General features: G+C 38.6%; 1 protein-coding gene across 1 annotated transcript in view; it reads left to right on the top strand.

Moving 5' to 3' along the window:
• The window catches only part of TET1 (tet methylcytosine dioxygenase 1), a 144,605-nt gene extending 133,757 nt beyond the window's left edge, over positions 1-10,848 (top strand). Inside the window, exons 11-12 of the mRNA XM_025395915.1 lie at positions 2,415-2,766; positions 7,166-10,848. Of these exons, the coding sequence (XP_025251700.1) occupies positions 2,415-2,766; positions 7,166-8,172 (1,359 nt within the window). The 3' untranslated portion in view covers positions 8,173-10,848. The remainder of the gene's footprint in view (positions 1-2,414; positions 2,767-7,165) is intronic.
• The last annotated feature ends 7,657 nt before the right edge of the window (positions 10,849-18,505 follow it).

Genomic DNA, 18,505 nt, shown 5'->3' with positions numbered 1-18,505 from the left:
TCAGGTTGAAGTCAGTTCAGAGTCAAGCTAAGTTTCAGTTTCTCCTCTCTGTGCCCTTTGACTTCCAGTGCCTGGATTACTCACGCAATGAGGGTCTTATCCAGAACTTGACATCACTCCAAATTCCCCCATCTTCAAACATGTGAACTCTTGAAATTCTACCACTCCCTCTCCCTTCACCCTGTTTTACCATACTTTCTTTCTTTCTTTTTCTTTTTTTTTTAATTGGTTTACTTTCTACTCCTGTGGTAACTATCCTTTCTAATTATGCTCCTTATGTCAACTCCTTATGTGCTTCTTAGTCTCTCTGTGGCCAATTAAATTGGTTCCAGTAAACATTTATTGATGTGACATTCTGATTTTCAGCATGACTATTATTAAGTATGAACAGATTGGCCGGGCGCGGTGGCTCACGCCTGTAATCCCAGCACTTTGGGAGGCCGAGGCGGGTGGATCACAAGGTCAGGAGATCGAGACCACGGTGAAACCCCGTCTCTACTAAAAATACAAAAAATTAGCTGGACGCGGTTGTGGGCGCCTGTAGTCCCAGCTACTCGGGAGGCTGAGGCAGGAGAATGGCGTGAACCCGGGAGGCGGAGCTTGCAGTGAGCCGAGATCGCGCCACTGCACTCCAGCCTGGGCGACAGAGCGAGACTCTGTCTCTCAAAAAAAAAAAAAAGTATGAACAGATTACTACCATGACAGTTTAATATTGCAGGCTTTGGCCAGGCACCATGGCTCATGCCTTCATGCCTGTAATTCCAGCACTTTGGGATGCTGAGGTGGAAGGATTGCTTGAATCCAGGATCTTGAGTGTAGCCTGGGCAGCTTTGTGAGACCCTGTCTCTACAATTAAAAAAAAAAAAAATTAGCTATGCACGATGATACACACCTGTATTCCCAGCTACTCGAGAGACTGAGGCAGGAGAAACACTCAAACCCAGGAGTTTGAGGCTGAAACATATATTTATATTTTAGACTTTGCTGAAAAATGTGACTATAGATTTTTTTTTTTAAAAAAAAACTGAAATTTTTTAACCTTTAACTTTGCTTTACCTTGGTATCTATCAAGTTCTATCATGAATCTAAAAATGCTTTGGAAATCAAATCTGTTTATTTCATTTATCTCCAGTCTTTGCTATCATTGAAAGGTTTTATAGCTCCAGGATATGTGTTTTTAATATAAAATAAAGAAAACATTTGATAGGTTTCTGCTGGATTTTTAATATTTGAAAATTAATTTAGCTGGGCCTAGTGGCTCACACCTGTAATCCCAGCTCTCTGGGAGGCCAAGGTGGGCAGATCACTTAAGGAAAATTAATTACAATTAAAATAGTTTTATATTAAAATGTTAGTTTTTAAAGCAGAATATTAATATTAGGTATCAAAAGTCAGGAATCACTATAGTGTCTATAGTTCTGTATTTTCGTTTCTCTATAATAAATATAACCTTTAATGTAAGGAGGAGGGCTAAAATAGGTTGCATTTAAGATTAAAAAATTGGCTATTAATATTTCATATCTAAAGAAAGGCAAATTTATTGATATTTATTGATATGGCTCCTCACTGGAATAGAGCAACAACGGAACAGAAAATTAAAAACATTTTTTTAAACTGTTAGCATGTAAGTCTTTCTGGAAAGAGAAATCAGTTATGTCCCCACTATCCAAGGAATGTGACATTCTTGAAATACCGGAAATAGGGTGCTCTGTGAGCTAAAATCATATCTTCCTAATAAGTTATAGTTAATATGGGCTGGGCACAGTGGCTCACGCCTGTAATCCCAGCACTTTGGGAGGCCGAGATGGGCGGATCACGAGGTCAGGAAATCGAGACCATCCTGACTAACACGGTGAAACCCCGTCTCTACTAAAAACACACAAAAAAATTAGCCGGGCGCGGTGGCGGGCGCCTGTAGTCCCAGCCACACGGGAGGCTGAGGCAGGAGAATGGCGTGAACCCGGGAGGCAAAGCTTGCAGTGAGTGGAGATCGATCCACTGCACTCCAGCCTGGGAGACAGAGCAAGACTCCGTCTCAAAAAAAAAAAAAAAAGTTAATATGAACACAATAAACACAGTTCAATAGCCATTCCTTAATTTAGGCAACGAAGAAAGATGAAATGTAACAAGAATGTTTAATATAAAAAATAGGTAAGTATTTTGTAATATTATAATTTACTTAGAAAATTAACTAAATATTACTCTGATCTGCCTACAAACAGCTGGGAAGTTACTATGATTGAACAGAGTTGGGTGGCTTGATATAAAATAATAATATACCATCATCAACCAACTGAATATAAAATGGGAATACAAATCTCTTTCCCAAAGGTAACAAAACGAAGGTAGGAATAGCCACAATGAATGTGCATGGCCCCTATATCTTTCCCCTTTCATGTTTTTCTCCCTATCAGGTGTGTACTTTAACTCGAGAAGATAACCGCTCTTTGGGCGTTATTCCTCAAGATGAGCAGCTCCATGTGCTACCTCTTTATAAGCTTTCAGACACAGATGAGTTTGGCTCCAAGGAGGGAATGGAAGCCAAGATCAAATCTGGGGCCATCGAGGTCCTGGCACCCCGCCGCAAAAAAAGAACGTGTTTCACTCAGCCTGTTCCCCGTTCTGGGAAGAAGAGGGCTGCGATGATGACGGAGGTTCTTGCGCATAAGATAAGGGCAGTGGAGAAGAAACCTATTCCCCGAGTCAAGCGGAAGAATAACTCAACAACAACAAACAACAGTAAGGCTTCGCCACTGCCAGCCTTAGGTGAGCCTTGTGGAACCTGCTAATCTCTGCACAACTTTGATGGATAGAAGTGTTTGGATTTTGCCTTGCACATTATTTGTTTAGAGTTGAAACTAAGGCACTGAATATATTTTTACATATGCCAGAACCAAAAGTCAACAAAAAAGTGACCCATCAGTATTTCTTGGTAATTTTTTCTACTTATCCTTTTTTAAACTTTCACATATTATTTTTTATGGCATTGGGAAGGGTCTCACTTTATTGCCCAGGCTGGCTTGGCACACCTTGGCTTAAGCAATAATCCCACCTCAGCCTCCTCCAGAGTAGCTGGAACTGCAGGCACACACCACTGTGTCCAGCTAATTTTAACATGTTCTTATCATTTTTCCTGTGAATTTCCCCATCTAATTTGAAGCCCTGCTCATTGTTGTTGGCATAGATAAGAGACATGACTTTCTGGATGCCGTCCTTGATCACCTTTACCCTCAATTTAAGCAATAATTAAACAAATATTACTAAACGCCACTTTCAACAGTGGTATTGTGGGTTGTTGTTGTTGCTGCTGTTTTTGTTTTTTTTGTTGTTGTTGTTTTGGGTTTTTGTTTTGTTTTATTTTGAGACGGAGTCTTGCTGGGTCGCCCAGGCTGGAGTGCAGTGGCCTGATATCAGCTCACTGCGAGCTCAGCCTCCCGAGTAGCTGGGACTATAGGCGCCCGCCAAATTTTTTGTATTTTTTAGTAGAGACGGGATTTTACCAGGTTAGCCAGGATGGTCTCGATCTCCTGACCTCATGATCCGCCCGCCTTGGCCTCCCAAAGTGCGGGGATTACAGGCTTGAGCCACTGCGCCCGGCCAATTGTTTTGTTTTTGTTTGTGGAGACAAGGTCTTTTTTTTTTTTTTTTTGAGACGGAGTCTCGCTCTATCGCCCAGGCTGGAGTGCAGTGGCCGGATCTCAGCTCACTGCAAGCTCCGCCTCCCGGGTTCACGCCATTCTCCGGCCTCAGCCTCCCGAGTAGCTGGGACTACAGGCGCCCGCCACCTCGCCCGGCTAGTTTTTTGTATTTCTTAATAGAGACGGGGTTTCACCCTGTTAGCCAGGATGGTCTCGATCTCCTGACCTCGTGATCCGCCCGTCTCGGCCTCCCAAAGTGCTGGGATTACAGGCTTGAGCCACCGCGCCCGGCGGAGACAAGGTCTTGCTCTGTAGCCCAGGCGTGATCTTTGTTCACCACAGCCTCAACCTTCCAGGCTCAAGCAGTCCTCCCACCTCAGCCTCCCAAGTAGCTGAGACTGTAGTGCGTGTGCCACTGTGCCTAGCTGATTATTGTGTTTTGTTTTGTTTTGTTTTTTTTTTTTGAGACGGAGTCTCGCTCTGTCACCCAGGCTGGAGTGCAGTGGCCGGATCTCAGCTCACTGCAAGCTCCGCCTCCCGGGTTCACGCCATTCTCCTGCCTCAGCCTCCCGAGTAGCTGGGACTACAGGCGCCTGCCACCTCGCCCAGCTAAGTTTTTGTATTTTTAGTAGAGACGGGGTTTCACTGTGTTAGCCAGGATGGTCTCGATCTCCTGACCTCGTGATCCGCCCGTCTCGGCCTCCCAAAGTGCTGGGATTACAGGCTTGAGCCACCGCGCCCGGCCTTGTATTTTTTATAGAGATAGAGTTTCACCTGTTTCCCAGGCTGATCTGGAACTCCTGGACTCACATGATCCTCCCAAATTGGTGTAATTACAGGCATGAGCCATCACACCTGGCTTGATTTGTTGATTATAAAGTCTCATTAGTTTTGGTTTTGGATTTTGGGGTTTTTTTTTTTTTTGAGAGACAGAGTTGCTATGTTGCCAAAGCTGGAACACAATGGCTATTCACAGACACAATCATAGCACAATGCTGCCTCAAACTCCTGGGCCCATGGGACCCTCTCTATTAGCTAGAAGTATAGGTGTGCACCACACCCGGCTCTTATCAGCTTTTCACCTAATATATATTTTGAGACGGAGTTTCACTCTGTCACCCAGGCTGGAGTGCAGTGGTACCATCTCGGCTCACTGCAACCTCTACCTCCTTGATTTAGGTGATTCTCCTTCCTCAGCCTCCCGAGTAGCTGGGAGTACAGGTGCCCGCCACCATGCCCAGCTAATTTTTGTATTTTTAGTTGAGATGGAGTTTCACCATGTTGGCCAGACAGGTCTTAAACGCCTGACCTCAAGTGATCCACCAACCTCGGGCTCCCAAAGTGGTGAGATTACAGGTGTGAGCCACCACGCCAGGCCGGCTTCTCAGTTCTTTTGCCACAATCTCAATTGTCTTTGATAGCTTTCTTAACTTCTGTAACAAGTTGTTCCAGGCTCATCTATATAATTCTGCCCCATATTTAAAATCAGCCGTTTCTTTGATGAGCCTATAGAAGGAACAAAAAAAACATGAATTCATACTGACATTCAAAATTAACATTATAATGTATTCCTTAGCTTCTTTCATTTTTACATTTATGAGTAGTAGTTTATTTGTTTTTATAACGTGCAGAGTTAGCAGTGCAGGCATTTATATAATGCTGAAAGAAATGTAATACAGACAAATACTGAGAAGAAATGTATAGTCCCAGATATTTGTAAGCATAATGTGCAATACTTGGGCCATAATGTCCGTTTCTTTTGTAATTCTACCCCTCGGTCATTTAGTCTTTCCTTCCCATCATTTACCTTCTGTGGACTTCTTAACCTCTATAGTAATAGTGCCACTGGTAACAGCAGAGGTTTCCTGATGTACCATTGCTGGATCTTATATATGCATTATCTTTAGAAGTCAGAGCTCTCATGACTCCAGGTTGTAGCATCTGAGAGGAGAACTGCAGAGCTTCTGAAATTGATCAATGTTTATTATATTATCAATGTATTATATTTTTAATTACTTTAAAACATGGCTGCTTTACCTTTTCTTGGTCCTAAGATTTGCTAGTTTTGCACTTCCAAATATTTTTTTTAGAAGTTCACAACAGGAGCCAGGCGTGGTGGCTCACGCCTGTAATCCCATCACTTTGGGAGGCAGAGGCGGGCAGATCACGAGGTCAGGAGTTCGAGACCATCCTGGTCAATGTGGTGAAACCCTGTCTCTACTAAAATACAAAAAATTAGCCAGGCAGGCATGGTGGAGATTGAGACTATTCTGGCCAACATGGGGAAACCCCGTCTGTACTAAAATACAAAAAAATTAGCCAGGTGTGGCAGTGTGTGCTTATAGTCCCAGCTACTTGGGAAGCTGAGATAGGGGACCCGCTTGAACCCGTGAGGCAGAGATTGCAGTGAGCCGGGATTGCACCACTGCACTCTAGCCTGGGCGACAGATCGAGACTCCATCTCAAAAAAAAAAAAAAGAACTTCATAACAGGGAGAATGTCCCCAAGGAAAATATTCCCATTGGATGTGACATTTGTGTGGATGTGTCAGAGCAAATAACCCACAGTTGACATCTTGAGAGTAATGCTCTACTTCCTTAATGAGAAGGACACTAAGCTGAAATACTCTTGCTTTTGAGGGTCACAAAGATTTATGTTCAACTACAACGTTTTGCTTGACTTCTCTCTGCCTAATCTTGGACTTTGACAGTTATGATGGTTTTGTTACCTAGAAATATTTATAAACTATTACTTATTTTTACTTTTTAAAATATAGGGTCATACTATGCCTTAAGTGTATCTAAATATCTCTTTGAATAGTTAAATATTGCTCTATATCATTGTATTATAATACCTGCACAATATTACAACATTTAGTTGTATTATTTACTTCCTACCAAATTAGGTCAATTCTAATATTTTACTATTTCAAACAATGACCAGCCATCCTTTTGGCTAGATTTTTGCACTTATTTGTGCCTCTTTCCCAAAGGAAGAGTCTTTTTTTTTTTTTTTTTTTTGAGACGGAGTCTCGCTCTGTCGCCCAGGCTAGAGTGCACTGGCCGGATCTTGGCTCACTGCAAGCTCCGCCTCCTGGGTTCACGCCATTCTCCTGCCTCAGCCTCCTGAGTAGCTGGGACTACAGGCGCCCGACACCTCGCCCGGCTAGTTTTTTTGTATTTTTTAGTAGAGACGGGGTTTCACCGTGTTAGCCAGGATGGTCTCGATCTCCTGACCTCGTGATCCGCCCATCTCGGCCTCCCAAAGTGCTGGGATTACAGGCGTGAGCCACCGCGCCCGGCCAGGAAGAGTTCTTTAAGGAAAATTACTAGATGAAAAAGTATACGAAACTACATAAAATTTTTAATTCGTGTTTGTGATTTGAAATGAGCAGAACAAAACCGACCAACACAACATCAGTGTTTTCTTATAAAATTCTCTGTACCTGTCTTTGAAAATACTTTTTAAAAGACAACCCCTACCAAAAGTAATTTGTATTTTTCTTCACGTTTGGTGTCCTTGTTTAGGGAGTAAAACTGAGACTGTGCAACCTGAAGTAAAAAGTGAAACCGAACCCCATTTTATCTTAAAAAGTTCAGACAACACTAAAACGTATTCGCTGATGCCATCCGCTCCTCATCCAGTGAAAGAGGCATCTCCAGTTTTCTCCTGGTCCCCGAAGACTGCTTCAGCCACACCAGCTCCGTTGAAGAATGATGCAGCAGCCTCGTGTGGGTTTTCAGAAAGAAGCAGCACTCCCCACTGTACAATGTCTTCGGGAAGACTCAGTGGTGCCAATGCAGCCGCTGTTGAAGGCCCTGGCATTTCACAGCTTGGCGAAGCTGCTCCTCTCCCCACCCTGTCTGCTCCTGTGATGGAGCCCCTCGTTAATTCTGAGCCTCCCACTGGTGTGACTGAGCCGCTAACGTCTCATCAGCCAAACCACCAGCCCTCCTTCCTCACCTCTCCTCAAGACCTTGACTCTTCTCCAATGGAAGAAGATGAGCAGCATTCTGAAGCAGATGAGCCTCCATCAGACGAACCCCTATCTGATGACCCCCTGTCACCTGCTGAGGAGAAGTTGCCCCACATTGATGAGTATTGGTCAGACAGTGAGCACATCTTTTTGGATGCAAATATTGGTGGGGTGGCCATCGCACCTGCTCACGGCTCAGTTTTGATTGAGTGTGCCCGGCGCGAGCTGCACGCTACCACTCCTGTTGAGCACCCCAACCGTAATCATCCAACCCGCCTCTCCCTTGTCTTTTACCAGCACAAAAACCTGAATAAGCCCCAACACGGTTTTGAACTAAACAAGATTAAGTTTGAGGCTAAAGAAGCTAAGAATAAGAAAATGAAGGCCTCAGAGCAAAAAGACCAGGCAGCTAATGAAGGTCCAGAACTGTCCTCTGAAGTAAATGAATTGAACCAAATTCCTTCTCATAAAGCATTAACATTAACCCATGACAATGTTGTCACCGTGTCCCCTTATGCTCTCACACACGTTGCGGGGCCCTATAACCATTGGGTCTGAAGGCTTTTCTCCCCCTCTTAATGCCTTTGCTAGTGCAGTGTATTTTTTCAAGGTGCTGTTAAAAGAAAGTCATGTTGTCGTTTACTATATCTTCATCTCACCCATTTCAAGTCTGAGGTAAAAAAATAATAATGATAACAAAACGGGGTGGGTATTCTTAACTGTGACTATATTTTGACAATTGGTAGAAGGTGCACATTTTAAGCAAAAATAAAAGTTTTATAGTTTTAAATACATAAAGAAATGTTTCAGTTAGGCATTAACCTTGATAGAATCACTCAGTTTGGTGCTTTAAATTAAGTCTGTTTACTATGAAACAAGAGTCATTTTTAGAGGATTTTAACAGGTTCATGTTTTATGATGTAAAATCAAGACACACAGTGTTAACTCTACACAGCTTCTGGTGCTTAACCACATCCACACAGTTAAAAATAAGCTGAATTATTATTTCATGGTGCCATCGTTCCAACATCTTCCAATCATTGCTAGAAAATTGGCATATTCCTTTGAAATAAACTTATGAAATGTTTTCTCTCTTAAAATATTTCTCCTGTGTAAAATACATCATTGTTGTTAGTAATGGTTGGAGGCTGTTCATAAATTGTAAATATATATTTTAAAAGCACTTTCTATTTTTAAAAGTAACTTGAAATAATATAGTATAAGAATCCTATTGTCTATTGTTTGTGCATATTTGCATACAAGAGAAATCATTTATCCTTGCTGTGTAGAGTTCCATCTTGTTAACTGCAGTATGTATTCTAATCATGTATATGGTTTGTGTTCTTTTACTGTGTCCTCTCACATTCAAGTATTAGCAACTTGCAGTATATAAAATAGTTAGATAATGAGAAGTTGTTAATTATCTCTAAAATTGGAATTAGGAAGCATATCACCAATATTGATTAACTTTTTTTTTTTTTTAGAACTAGGTAAGAGTGGTCTCTTCTTATTGAACAACCTCAATTTAGTTTCATCCCACCTTTCTTAGTATAATCCATGAGAGGTGTTTCCAAAAGGAGATGATGGTACAGGATAGGTTTCAGAAGAGTCAAATGCTTCTAATGTCTCAAGGTGATAAAATACAAAAACTAAGTAGACAGATATTTTGTACTGAAGTCTGATACAGAATTAGGAAAAAGCAAATTCTTGTTGAAATATTTTGAAAACAAATTCCCTACTATCATCACATGCCTCCCAACCCCAAGTCAAACAAGAGGAATGGTACTGTAAACATGGCTTTGTCCGTTAAGAGCTAATTCATTTGTTTATCTTAGCATACTAGATTTGGGAAAATGATAACTCATCTTTTCTGGTAATTGCCTATGTTCTAGGTAACAGGAAAGTAGGCATTAAGTTTATTTTAGTCTTCCCATTTTCTTCCTATTACTTTATTGACTCATTTTATTGCAAAACAAAAAGGATTACCCGGACAACATGTTTCGAACAAGGAGAATTTTCAATGAAATACTTGATTCTGTTAAAATGCAGAGGTGCTATAACATTCAAAGTGTCAGATTCCTTGGGAGTATGGAAAACCTAATGGTGCTTCTCCCTTGGAAATGCCATAGGAAGCCCACAACCGCTAACACTTACAATTTTGGTGCAAAAGTAAACAGTTCCAGCAGGCTCTCTAAAGAAAAACTCATTGTAACTTATTAAAATAATATATGGTGCAAAGTATCTGTTTTGAGCTTTTGACTAATCCAAGTAAAGGAATATGAAGGGATTGTAAATAACAAAATGTCCATTGATAGACCATCGTGTACAAGTAGATTTCTGCTTGTTGAATATGTAAAATAGGGTAATTCATTGACTTGTTTTAGTATTTTGTGTGCCTTAGATTTCTGTTTTAAGACATGTATATTTTTGTGAGCCTAAGGTTTCTTATATACATATAAGTATATAAATAAGTGATTGTTTATTGCTTCAGCTGCTTCAACAAGATATTTACTAGTATTAGACTATCAGGAATACACCCTTGCGAGATTATGTTGTAGATTTTAGGCCTTAGCTCCCACTAGAAATTATTTCTTCACCAGATTTAATGGATAAAGTTTTATGGCTCTTTATGCATCGACTCATCTACTCATTCTTCGAGTCTACACTTATTGAACGCCTGCAAAATCTAAATATCACTTTTATTTTTCTTTGAATCACCACCTATGACATAGTAAACTTGAAGAATAAAAACTACCCTCAGAAATATTTTTAAAAGAAGTAACAAATTATCTTCAAGATAATCCATGGTAACGTATGCAGTAATTCAAATTGATCTGTCTCTGAATAGGTTTCTTAACAATCTAAACTTGAAACATCAATGTTAATTTTTGGAACTGTTGGGATTTGTGATGCTTGTTGCAGTTTACCAAAACAAGTATTTGAAAATATCTAGTATCAACTGAAATGTTTCCATTCCATTGTTGTAGTTAACATCATGAATGGACTTCCTAAGCTGATTACCCCACTGTGGGAACCAAATGGATTCCTACTTTGTTGGACTCTATTTCCTGATTTTAACAATTTACCATCCCATTCTCTGCCCTGTGATTTTTTAAAAGCTTATTCGATGTTCTGCAGCATTGTGATTGTATGCTGGCTACACCGCTTTTAGAATGCTCTTTCTCATGAAGCAAGGAAATAAATTTGTTTGAAATGACATTTTCTCTCATAAAACTGGTCATCTAACATTATTTCTACCCCTCTATTATGTTTTACTGTAATGATCACCTTTTCTTATACTTCTCTTATGACACTTATATTGGATTTTAAATCTGTGTTTGTTCATAGTATGATCATTGAATTCGCTGATACATGACCTCATTAGCCCACTCAGTTCATAATATGCTACAAACTTACCAACTTTAATGAGAGAATAATTCCAATTCCTGCCTATTGCAGAATCCTACAAAATATCATGCTGTACTTGATATTCCTTTTTTTTTTTTTTTTTGAGACAGAGTCTTGCTCTGTTGCCCAGGCTGGTCTCAAACTCTTGGCCCCAAGCGATCCTCCTGCTTCAGCCTCCTAAAGTGCAAGGATTATAAGCATGAGCCACTCTACCTGGCCTGAAATTCCATTTCTAATGGCTCTTGAGCCATTGTTAAATTCCTTTTTTTTTCTTGTGCTTGTCAGTCTCACCTACCTCTTGTTTCCAATTCATCTACAAAGTACCAAATAGACCAGGTCATAAACATAATTGAAATACATTCTTACTGGAAAGTGAGGCTATCTGAAAAGGCATAGCTGTAGGCAAATTATTGCAACATGTTTACATCTTAAATAACATTCCAACATCTTTGTTATTCGGTCTGCATGTTGATAATTTCATTTATTAAATATAGAACTTCAACTAGATGAGATCCATAAGTAATTTACTTAAGACATAACCTCAATACATATTTAATTGAATAAATACCCTGTGTAAATAAGCTACTGATTTAATTCACACGACTAACCTACTTTCTAACATTATTACAGTGGACTTCTACTGATACCATTTCACAATAGCATGTGTGAAAATAACCCTGGACCAGTTTTTAAAACAAAAATTATATTGACTTTTTATCTGGGACGTGGGACTTTATTGCATGAAACTTCCATTGACAGTGGGCATAGCATTTCCTTTGCATATGCCAACTAAATCAGTAGCTATATGCGACCTTTAATAGATATATAGTTATTACCTTCAATTTCACACCTTGATGCATGGAAATCTTTTTTATCTATATTTAATACAACTGTGAGTTTTGATCTTTTATAGAGATTTATGTCAACAGAATTTTGAAATAAGTTCATATAGTAGTGGCCTTTCATAGCAATGGAAGACAGCTGAGAAATCACATAGTTGAATCACTGGGGCCCAGAGAGTAAATCTTAATGCTAGATTGTAATTAGAATTTAAACTGATGAAGGCCACTTTGTGTTGAGAACTGTAGGGAAACTTGATTTTCTTACCCAAAGGGTATTTTACCACTGGGAAATAAACAAGTATCAAATGCTTATACTGTATAGACTTTCAATTCCGCTGAAACTAGTGTTAAGCATATACAAGAAGTTATAAAGGCGTGGATGATTGAAATAATTAAGGAAAGTATTTCCACTGTATATATGACCCAGCCATGCTTACAGAGTTCATTCATGCCCTTTGCCTAGTTAGCCTCACAATTAAGTCCCAGCATAGTTTATTTTGATGTAGCTGTCTACATGTATTGGAATACTATTTTATTGCACATAGCTCCTAAACGTGCCCATAAGTATATTGAACACCAGTTGTGTGGCACACTCAACCAAGTGAATGTAATCAATACATAATTGCTGAAGGAGTCTGCATTTATCCAAATCAAATTATGCTCCATGTTGAGCTAAGTTTTAACAGCTTTAGAAAATGATGTCATCCATTGCTCTGGAATGCAATTCGGAAAGTCAGAGTCAGTATGTTCTTCATCAGAAATTAAATTTGTGTGTTTTCTTAGAATGTATTGAGATTTATTGGCATGCTCTTGCTTTTCCTATATATATAAAGTGGAAACTGAGTTCCTTTATTACTTCCTGAGATGGTAGAGCTGACTTTTATGCAGGACATCATCACTATATTTTTTTGCGCATTGATAGCTACAAATTTTATATTATTATTATTATTATTTTTTTTTGCTACAAATTTTAATTTTCTACCTTTCAGTGTCTGGATGACTTTTTAATTCTCTGTTTCTTCTGGGCTTCCAATCATATACCATTGTTTGCTTCAAAAGGGATATATTTTACTCAAGTAATCCAAAGATATTCCTAATTTTGCCACTCCTCATTTTCACTTCTCTTTAAGGGCCTTTATAGTATGTTCTAATTTCTCATTTGATAGTATGCAACATTTAATATTTCTAGCTCTAAAATTCCATCATTAATTATTTTTTTCTTTTCTTTCTTTCTTTTTTTTTTTTTTTTGAGAGGGAGTCTTGCTCTGTCGCCCAGGCTGGAGTGTAGTGGCGTGACCTCGGCTCACTGCAACCTCCGCCTCCCGAGTTCAAGCGATTCTCCTACCTCAGCCTCCCGAGTAGCTGGGATTACAGGTGCCCGCCAACACACCCGGCTAATTTTTGTATTTTAGTAGAGACAGGATTTCACTATGTAGGTCAAGCTGGTCTCAAATTCCTGACCTCAAATGATCTGCCCGCCTCAGCCTCCCAAAGTGCTGGGATTACAGGCGTGAGCCACTGCGCCCCGCCAATCACTTCTTTATCAGCTGTACTTCTTTCCTACCTTTACTGTAATACTTATGATCTTGCCTGGGTCATGAATTTTCTTCTAGTTTGTTCAGCTATAGATGTCTTTTATGTTGGAGCAAAACTAGGTCCAAGGTAGGAATGTCATTATTAGATGTAAAACATTAGCTGATTTAACCAATTTATGTTAGTGCAACTTTGAAAACCCTTCGTTAACAGTATAAAGCTAGGTTTCCTAAAAATAGAAATTTTGTCCTTGGCAGCTGTTATGTAAGTCATGACCCTTGTCTTGTTCATAAGAAAGAAATTTTACAGCTGTCAGATTTTCATTTTAGGAGAAACAATGTTGGAAATTAATTTGGCGTCTTCTCCATTTGGCAAGGTATGAACCTTATAACACTTGACTAGACACTCTACTTGTTATTTTTCTTTTTTCTCACTTTACTGAAGCTGCAATATCACTAAGCGCACTTTCATTCTTTTTACAGTGTTATTTTTCTGATTTTCTTTAAATTAAAAATCTGTTGCTTCCCCTTCTCTGTCCTGTCTCCATTCTTCTGATCCCCTACACAAATACACGTGGTTCATTTAAAAAATAGCAACCATCTTGGTAAAGCTGTCTTTTCCATTGTGTCCCGCAAGTTCTTTTAGGTGTAACATCATAAGAAATCACAAACTTGTATTCAACTCTTTTCAGTTTTAGGCAAATTCCATTTTTAGGAATAATAGTTAAGCAGCCATAAGACCACAGGTTAATATTGAGTGCTCTCTCTTACTTTACCAATCCCAACAATGTTTAACTCTTATTTATTAGTTTTTGAGTGTTTTATGTAAAAATTGTGTATGAAGTTAAATATTCTAAGTTCTTCTGTATGGCTTTACTACATCTAATGTAAATTTACTCCATTGGAATTCTTTGGTTTTGGCAGGGATAGGGATTATTCTATAATCTGGGTGAGAAAGATTAGGAAATGAACTGAAAGTAATTGGAAGAGGAGGCACAAGTAAACCATCAGAAACGCTTTTGACCATAAGAAGGGGAAATTAAGGGACAGAACGGAAGAAGCATTGTGCTCCTATCAGCAATCTGAGGGTTAACTCTACCTGCTTAAAAGCAAGAAATATTTTTAATATTTCTTCTCTCCACTCTGTACTAATTTTATCTGAAAAATTGCTGCTAAAATTTAGGAACCATTTTGAAAGCAACGGTAGTAATCAAAGGTATAATCCTCATGCTATATAATGTTTCAGATTATCAAACTGCTTTACTATGTGGAGCTTTTTCTGCCCATTACTAAGGGTTAGACGGAGAACATTGTTCCCATCTTAGAGGTGAGGAATGTGCAGATGGCAAGAATAGTAAATGGCTGGCTCCAAGTTACACAGCAAGTCAATCAATCAGAGACTAAAATATTTATTACCGGTAGACTGCTAAATTTCTGCATCATGAACAATGACTTGGAGAGGATGTTGCTGAGTAGAAATTTTGTCACACCTGATCTGAGAATATAAAATTTGTTCATTTGCAAAAAACATGCTTCTGAAGTATTTTGTTTCCATTATTTATTTAGCCAGCTAGTTTCTTATGTGTACTAAAGAAGGTCTCCCAAATTACCTAAATTCCACAATAGGGCTTAGATTTATGAAGTTTTATATTTTTTCCTCCTTATAAAAAGCTCTTTTTATAAAAAATATCCCTGTAGTACTAAAACAGGGAGAAATCTCCTAAATAATATATTTTTTAATATTACTTTTTTAAAAAACTAGGTTAAGCACCTCACAATCAAAATTTAATGTATTTGTTATCTTGAAATGCAGGGGTTTTTGAAGGAAATGTGGTAGGTAAACAATTTAGTTCCCAATTCCTGATCGTAAAAATGCAAAATTGGGCCGGGTGTGGTGGCTCACGCCTGTAATCCCAGCACTTTGGGAGACAAAGGCAGGTGGATCACAAGGTCAGGAGTTCAAGACCAGCCTGGCCAAGATGGTGAAACCCCCATCTCTACTAAAAACACAAAAATTAGCCAGACATGGTGATGGATACCTGTAATCCCAGCTACTTGGGAGGCTGAGGCACAGAATTGCTTGAACCCGGGAGGCGGAGGTTGCAGTGAGCCAAGATTGTGCCACTGGACTCCAACCTGAGTGACAGAGTGAGACTCCAACTCAAAAAAAAAAAAAGCCAAATTGTTGGTATCTCTAAGACAGAGCAAGACTCCCTCTCTAAGAGATAGTAGTGTCTCCCACTTAATTGAATTCGTTTTGTTTGCTTTGCTTTGATTCTTGCCACATAAAATCTGTGGGTCAAAGGCTAACCCAGAGATTTGCTCAGAGAGTTAAGAAAAATAATAAGATGTATTTGTAAATTTTTAAATAATGAAAAATGAGATGTATTTGTAAATTTTAAAATAACCTCTTTATAAATATAAATATCTTTATAAATATAAAGAGGTAGGATGTTTTGGCTATCTAATTAGCACATTCTGAGTCACACACACAAACAGGCCAAACAACTCTAGATATTCAAATAAATTCCCCTTTTGGTGATTCAGTTCAGTAACTGCCTGTCCTCATCAATGCCTGTTTGTGATGATGAAATAGTTGACAACTGGGACTTTACAAAAATAGCTCCTGAAAAAAATTAAATATTTTATTGCAATGTATGTTCATATTTTTTTTAACTTTTATGAAATAACATTGTGATAGGTGCTTTAAGATAAATATTTTTCCAGAAGTGGTTTATAGTATAAACTAAGGGCAGTTTTTACATTGTGATATGTGGGTGGATGGTCATATTTAGTTAGGTTATTAAGAAATCATGAAGTGTTCCCTAACAAGAAACTTGCAAAGCTATTTGGCAGGAAGAAAGTCATTAACTTCTAGTTTATCTTTTTCTCATGCTATATGCTTAATTATCACTTGCGTACCATTACCTTAATTCAAAGGAGAAGCCAGAATGTCTATCATTGGTGGGAGTAAAATATAAGCAGATTCTTTACCATGGTGAAATAGAATAATACTGAATTCCCAATACAGAAATACTAATTTCATAAGCTAATATTCCTGTCTTTTAGCTGACTTCTTTCTCTCTTCAGGATATGTTTACTATTTATTATTTACCTTTGAATTTTTGCTTTGGGGGACTTTTACCTATTGCATCCTACTATATTAAGTATCCTTTACAATGAAATATCTTAGCAAGGAAATGCTTTTAAAACTTCACAAATATCCGATTTCATTCTTAACATACGGGGGAAGCAGTAAAAGAAAAAGCACTTCACCATGTAGAAAGGAAAGTGATCATTTTAATTAAGATAATGTCAATTCATGATCAACATTTAATCCTCTGCAAACAAGGGAACACTTACTAGCAGTACTTGAAGACTTGTGAGTTGGAATTGCATGTTACTTGAAAGATCTAATTAAGCTAAATTTTGGTGCACAGCAGTTGTACATGATTTCATGTTTATGTAGCAAAATGCATTGAAATGTATTAGTGTTGAAACATACATGTAAAGGTAGTTGTGGAAATTGTTATATTTTCCTTGTGTGTCATTTATTTAGAGCATAAAGGTTTTTTTTAATTGTTCTAACTGAATAAGGCTAAATGAATACTGTAATTGAAAATATATTTTAAATCTTTGTCATGAGTTTTTTTAAAAAAAAACTATTGCAAATTGTATCATTCCTGATTACACAGAACTTTGTGGGTGGTTTTAAATAAATTTTATACTTCTATTTTGCACCTGATAGTCTAATTTTTCTTTCCTCCTAAAAATCACATTTAAAAGTTTTAATATTCAATAAAATTCACACATTTTAACTACAAAGGACTATAAGATTTAATATTTGGAGATGACTAAACGTATGCATGTGCTCACCATAAAATCAAAATGGCTAGCATTTATGAAATGCTTATTACATGCCAGAAACCTTACACTTTATATAAATTATGTAATTCCCGTGGTGATTCTATTAAGGACTCTTATCAACCTCATTACATAGATCTATTCTGAAACTTATTAAGTTCACAGCCCTAGTAATTGGCAGAGCTGTTACTCTACTCATGTCCTTACTTGGCTTTACAATTGTTTCAATAAACTTAATACTTTTCCTTAAGTCTGCTAAATTTAAACTTAATTCTGAATGCAGTTTGCCAACAGTATTTTACTGTTTTTACTTTTTTTTTTTTTTTTTTTGAGACAGTCTCACTTTGTCGCCTGGGCTGGGGTACAGTGGCACGATCTTAGCTCACTGCAACCTCTGCCTCCTGGTTCAAGTGATTCTCCTGCCTCAGTCTCCTGAGTAGCTGCGATTATAGGGGTGCACTACCACATCTGGCTAATTTTTGTATTTTTAGTAGAGACATGGTTTCACCATGTTAGCCAAGCTGGTCTCAAACTCCTGACCTCGGGTGATCCGCCCACCACTGTCTCCCTAAGTGCTGGGATTACAGGCATAGGCCATTGCGCCTTGAAGCCAACAGTATTTTAAAGACTTCAATATTAAATTTTTTTTTTTTTTTTTTTTTTTTTTTCTGAGACAGAGTCTCACTCTGTCGCCCAGGCTAGAGTGCAGTGGGGCGATCTCAGCTCACTGCAACCTCTGCCTCCTAGGTTCAAGCAATTCTCCTGCCTCAACTTCCTGAGTAGCTAGGATTACAGGTGTGCACAATGACGCCTGGCTAACTTTTTTTTTTTTTTTGAGACGGAGTCTTGCTCTGTTGCCCAGGCTGGAGTGCAGTGGCGCAATCTTGGCTCACTGCAAGCTCTGCCTCCCGGGTCCACGCCATTCTCCTGCCTCAGTCTCTCCAGCAGCTAGGACTACAGGCGCCTGCCACCACGCCCGGCTAATTTTTTTGTATTTTTTATTTATTTTATTGTATTATTTTTATTTTTTTGAGACAGGGTCTTGCTCTGTTGCCCAGGCTGGAATGCAGTGGTGTGATCTTGGCTCACTGCAAGCTCTGCCTCCCGGGTTCAGGCCATCTCCTGCCTCAGCCTCCTGAGTAGCTGGGACTACAGGTGCCTGCCACCACGCCCGGCTAATTTTTTTGTATTTTTTTATTTATTTTATTTTATTTTATTTTATTTATTTATTTTATTTATTTTTTT

Source organism: Theropithecus gelada, chromosome 9, assembly GCF_003255815.1.
Source record: "Theropithecus gelada isolate Dixy chromosome 9, Tgel_1.0, whole genome shotgun sequence".
Lineage (NCBI taxonomy): Eukaryota > Metazoa > Chordata > Mammalia > Primates > Cercopithecidae > Theropithecus > Theropithecus gelada.
The sequence above is the reverse complement of the archived record's forward strand: the minus strand, read 5'-3'. Positions and strand labels throughout refer to the sequence as shown.